Below are 6,268 nucleotides of genomic sequence, written 5' to 3'. Positions count from 1 at the left end.
TCACATTTTGGGGATTCGGACATGTAACCATGCCAATCCTTGTGTGCGCATGCGTGGAAAATGGTGGACGTGTTTCAAGTAGCTCTCTGAAAATTTTCTTTTTTTCTTGTCTTACTGCCGTAAAAAATTGATTATTTACGATTGTTTATGATCAGTTGGTGAGGGCTTTCTTCGCTAAGCTGTATCATTTACTTTCAACCAAAAATACAAGCGTGCAGTTACCATACAAGAAGATAGTGGTTTGTTGACATTAGTTACGACGCCATTTTGGCTTTGCCGTCACGGAAAATTTTGATGCGTTGGATGAATTAGGCTACTACAATCCAGTACCAGACCATCAGATTGTTATTTACAATAACATCAACACATAACTACAACAGATTGATAATAAAATTTCCACAAGATCCATCATCATCATCAGTTTGGAAACAGAGGAAAAAGAGGTAAAAATTGGCAGAATCTAGCCCAATTGATTAAGGTCAGTTACAAATTTTCTAGACATAAGCATGGCCACCTGCCTAATCAATGATGATACCAACCTGGCTACTCCGAACCAAGACAACAGACCCAAGCGTAAGAAACTAAACACCCCCAACTCTAAGTCTGACAGCGAAAGTGACTCAAATGATCCACAACTTTGTGTAATGTGTGAAGTAAACTTTGATGGAAGTGACTGTAAATGTATCATTTGCGATATGTGTGATCTATCCTTCTGTCTGCCATGTTCCAAAATCCAAAGAGAACTTTATGATTGCATAATGAATGATTCCACTAACTCTGTCAAGGTCTGCAGTAAAAATTTTCCAAGGTTCTGTGAGATGAGCAGTAACTTGCGCAAAATTGAAAATGACAACAAAGAGAAATTGAGATTCATTGAAGAAAAGATAGATAGAGTAGAACAGAGTGTACCCCAGTTGATAAGTTCAGAAGTTAAGAAATTGAGAGAGAAAGTCACATCTGACCTGAATCAGGATATTGATTCACGTGTAACAATTCTTGTCCAGCAGCAGATGGAAGAAAAAGATGAGCAAAGGAGAAGGGAGAACAATATGATGGTATTCAACATTCCAGAATCAAATGCTAACAATCCTGAATACAGGAAACTATATGATACTGAAAAACTGACTGAATTTTTATCTGTTATAGGTTTAAAAGATATCAAATTGACAACAGTTATTAGAGTCGGAAAACCAGCTACAAACCACACTAGACCAATCAAAGTCATTCTAAACAGCTCAAAAGAACGAAGAGAAATCTTCAATGGCTATCGTAATAGAAGGGACATCTTAAGTAAACACAGATTGTACAACAATGTGACACTGGCAAGGGACTATACTCCTAAGCAGTGTGATGACTATAAGAAACTAAGAAGTGAATTAACTAGAAGACTCGAAACTGGAGAAAATGTCATGATCAGAGGCGGAAAGATTGTGTATGCAAACTTACGTGAGGCGCGATCTGCAAGACCCACAGAAGAAGTACAGAATCCCATACAACTTCCAAAGCGTATCATACCAACTCCATCCTTGAGTTATCCCCCTACAACAAGCACACCACTGGCTACCAGAAGTAAAAATAAACATCCCATTATGCAGGAGAGAAAGAGACTGATTTCTTACAGTGGGGACCTTAATAATGATTCAGTAAATACAGATGAAGAGACTATGATATACAGTGAAAGCTATATTATGGATGAAGTCTACCAAAAATGAGAAACTAGTTTTATTCAGCACACACATGTACATAACACAGATACCGACGAGCTTAAAATTGTATATACCAATGTCGACAGCCTTTTAAACAAACGATTGGAACTAGATGTATCGATTAATGAAACAGAAGCCGATGTCATTGCCTTAACTGAAGTCCTGCCAAAGTTTAACAAAGGGGAATTGGATGAAGTCGAATTCAAACTAGACAACTATGATGTACATTACAACAGATTAACTCATGGCAGAGGAGTTCTACTGTACACAAAGACCAAACTGAAAGCGGATAGGGTAGATGACTTTGACAATACAGAGTTTGAAGAAATGGTATGGTGCAAGATCAGCGTAGCCAACGACGACCCTCTGGTAATTGGATGCCTCTATAGAAGTCCCCACAGCAGCCCAGAAAACTCCTCAAAGCTAAACACATTAATAACTGACGCCTGTGATAAATATAATAATTTACTATTACTGGGAGATTTTAAGTATCGAGACATCAACTGGTCTGATGAATCCACATCCTGTCAACCCAGATCCACTACCTACAAGTTTTTAAAATGTATACAAGACAATTTCCTCTACCAACATATTACCGAACCTACCAGAATCAGAAACAACGAAAGACCCCCAATTCTTGATCTAGTTTTATCCAAGAATGAAGATGATATCCACAATGTAGTAAGCCACCCTCCTCTAGGTAAAAGTGACCACATGGTGTTTATTTTTGACATGAAGACTAAAGCATCAATAGACAACCCTTCCCACACTAGATAATCAAATGAGACTTACTACAGGTAAAATCAACTGGAATGAAATGATGAACCTAACAACAACATGCGAAAAATGGACCTACTTCAAAAACATCTTTGATTCCTTGATCACACAGTATGTACTAAAAACCCGAAATCTACCCAACAGAAAAAGTAACAAGCTATGGTTTAGCAGAGATGTTATAAACGCCCTTAAAATCAAAAGAAAGACATGGAACAAATACTGTAGAAACAAAACCACTACCAATTACGAGAATTATAGAATTGCCAGGAACAAAGCCTCTGCTATTCAGATCAAATCCCGACATAAATTTGAAAGAGAAATAGCCTCGGATATACGACACAACCCAGAGAATTTCTGGAGATATGTAAACTCTAAGACCAAAACTCGTAACCAAATCGTATCTATTACTACAGAAAGTGGCGAGACACTTACCGATGATATGAACAAGGCAACAGAACTAAATTCTTTCTTCACCAGTGTATTCACAGTCGAAGACACCAATAGACCAACTGCTTATCAAACCAACGACAATGGACCCAAACTAAATGATGTTACCGTAACTAAGGAACAGGTATCTGCTAAACTCGAAAAACTAAAGATCACCAAATCTGCTGGTCCGGACGGAATACACCCTAAAGTCCTTAAAGAGCTCAGCTGTGAACTTGGAACACCACTAGAAATCATTTTCAACAGCTCACTACAAGAAGGTTTACTTCCTGATCAATGGAAAGAAGGAAACATAACCCCTATCTTTGAAAAAAGGCGATAAAAAATTTGCATCAAATTACAGACCAATTAGCCTCACCAGTTTGATTGTCAAGACTTTGGAATCGATAGTAAAGGACAAACTTATGGAACATCTAGAGAACAACAATCTTCTTTGTGATGAACAGTATGGTTTTAGAAGAGGCCGATCTACTACAACACATTTACTAGAATTCCTAGACTATTTAACTGATGCCATGGACAAACAAACACCTACAGACGTGATATATTTAGACTTTTCTAAAGCTTTCGACAAAGTACCACACCAACGATTATTGATGAAACTACAGAAGATAGGTATAGGAGGAAACCTCATTAAATGGATTGAAAACTTCCTGAGCAATAGAAAACAACGTCTAGTTTTAAACAACGTAGCATCTACCTGGTCAAGTGTTGAAAGTGGAGTACCACAAGGTAGTGTCCTTGGTCAGGTATTTTTTCTCATCTTTATCAACGACATCCCCAGTGCTGTTAGATCCTTTGTGAAACTGTTTGCTGACGATACCAAACTATTTGGCCCTAGTCTGACAATACACGATAGAGAGCAATTACAAGATGATTTAGACAATTTGGTTGAATGGACAGAAACCTGGCAAATGCAATTTAACATCGACAAATGCAAATCAATCCATTTTGGATATAATAATTCAAGACACCAATACCACATGAAAAACAATACCATATTTGAACCACTACATCAAGACAGTACAGAAAAGGACCTTGGTATCACAATAGACAACACTCTTAAATTCAGTGAACATGTATCTCATTGTGTAAAGAAAGCTAACAGGTTAATAGGACTGACAAGAAGAACCTTCATTAACATGGACAAAGATATGTTTTTGCCCCTGTACAAAAGCCTAATCAGACCACATCTGGAATATGATGCAACAGTTTGGTGCCCAATGTTAAAAAAAGACAGCCTATCTGTTGAAAATGTCCAACGAAGAGCGAAAAAGATACTTCCCCACTTTAGAGATCTTACCTACCCTGAAAGACTGAAAGCTCTAGGTTTACCCACTCTTAAATACAGAAGAAAACGCGCTGATGTTATCCAGATATACAGATTTTTAAACAACATAGATACACTGGTAGACAAAAACATGTTCTCGATATCAACCTACAGTAACACCAGAGGTCATAATCTTAAACTGAACAAGCCACACACAAGATTGGATGTCGGTATAGCATATTTTTAATTGATGTACACCAATTTTTTCTACCATTTAAATCTTGTATATATAACATTTCATATGACAGTTTGGGTAGCCTGTGGTCGTCCATACATTTCAATTTGAGAAAATATTTAATAGGATTGCACATATAATTTATTTTTAATTCGAGTCTACCACATTCTTCTCTAGCAATAGCATTTGTTGTCTTATTACCCGTACATAAAAGCCATTTACAAAATTTGTTATGTACAATTTCAATATCTTTACATACTTCAGTACCCCATATTTCAGAACCGTAATACAGTATAGAACCTACCATAGAGTCGAATAATTTAAATGCAATTTTTGCATTTCGTTGTTTTAGTTTACAAAGACAGTGTTTTATGACATTTAAAGCTTTAGTGGCTTGCTGTGATAGTGTTTTACAGCAAAGTGACCAATTTAGTCTACTGGTGAACATAATTCCAAGATATTTATAACAATTTACTGTTTCAATAATACACCCACGATAGTACCATTTTTCTTTCTTAGATAAGATTCCACCCTTTTTAAAAACTACCACTTTTGATTTATCTAGATTTACTGACATGTTCCATTTGTCACAATATGTCTCAAGGACATTTAATCGTTTTTGAAGGTCACCAATTGTATCTGCAGTAATTGTAAGGTCGTCAGCAAACAAAAGTAGGAATATGTCATCAATGGACTGGTCAATAAATATACCACTACCGCCGTCTTCTTTCAACATGGTTGCTAGTTCATTGATATACATACCAAATAGCCAAGGGCTCAATATACAACCCTGTCTTACACAGTTGGATCGAACTGTGGCCTTAACACAATCATATATGCTTGTGAGTAACTTAAAGATTGGACCGTTTAAACCATTCTGAATTAATATATATAATAGCTTATGTCTATTTACACAATCAAAAGCTTTAGAAAAATCGATAAATGCACAATAAAGTACTCCCCCTTTTGACTTTGAAATATACTTCTGCACCATGGCGTTCAGGATAAACATATTATCTATTGCCGAATAACCCCTCCTGAACCCAGCCTGTTCCTCTATTAGCAATGCATTTTGCTCTGACCACAAGACAAGTCTTTCATTGATAATAGAAGCCAGGATTTTACTAATAACATCTTCCAATGAAATACCCCGATAGTTTTGGGGGAGATTCCTATCACCCTTCTTAAATAAAGGTATAATTATACTCGTAGACCAACTGCTGGGAAACTGTCCAGTTTGGAGGATAGCATTAAATAATTTATGAAGAATGGGTAGGAACTGGGTAATAGCAGATTTATAAAATTCAATGGGGATTTTGTCTGTGCCCGCTGCCTTACCATTTTTCATTTTGCTTATTGCTGTTTTGATTTCATCTTCTGATATATCCATATTTAAATGATCATTATCCATTTCACATTGGTTTATATAGTTTGCATTTAAAATATTACGAACGTGTTCATCAAAAGTATTATCGTTATTTGTAAAATTTGGATTTAGTAAAGCTTTAGTAAAGTAATTATACCACTCATCATTACTTATAGTTAGAGTATCGTTAACATTCCCCTTCAATACATTCTTAACTTTTGACCAGAATTGTGATGAGTTTTTACTTTCACTTAAACAAAGATCGTCAAGAGTACGTTTTTCGTAAAGTTTCTTCTTTGCTTCACACTTTTTCTTGAAATCAGCTTTAAGAGCAAGATAATCCTGCAATGAACTATGGTCTCCAGTCGAACGGAATCTGTTTAGTAGAGAACATTTTGCACGTTTGGCCTTCCGTAATTCTACATCAAACCAATTAGGTTGGATGTTATGTTTCGTTTGATTCCGAA

The 6,268-nt window shown here is 36.2% G+C and overlaps 1 protein-coding gene across 1 annotated transcript; it reads left to right on the top strand.

Annotated features, from left to right (window-relative positions):
• Window positions 1-506: 506 nt before the first annotated feature.
• On the top strand, window positions 507-1,712 carry LOTGIDRAFT_160705 (hypothetical protein; the record flags this gene model as incomplete). Its single annotated transcript, XM_009055913.1, has 1 exon — window positions 507-1,712. One exon carries the CDS (start codon window positions 507-509, stop codon window positions 1,710-1,712), a length of 1,206 nt encoding a protein of 401 aa, XP_009054161.1.
• Window positions 1,713-6,268: the final 4,556 nt, after the last annotated feature.

Source organism: Lottia gigantea, assembly GCF_000327385.1.
Source record: "Lottia gigantea unplaced genomic scaffold LOTGIsca_26, whole genome shotgun sequence".
Taxonomy (NCBI): Eukaryota; Metazoa; Mollusca; class Gastropoda; family Lottiidae; genus Lottia; species Lottia gigantea.
Note: the sequence above shows the minus strand (reverse complement) of the source record. Positions and strands in the feature narration are given on the sequence as shown.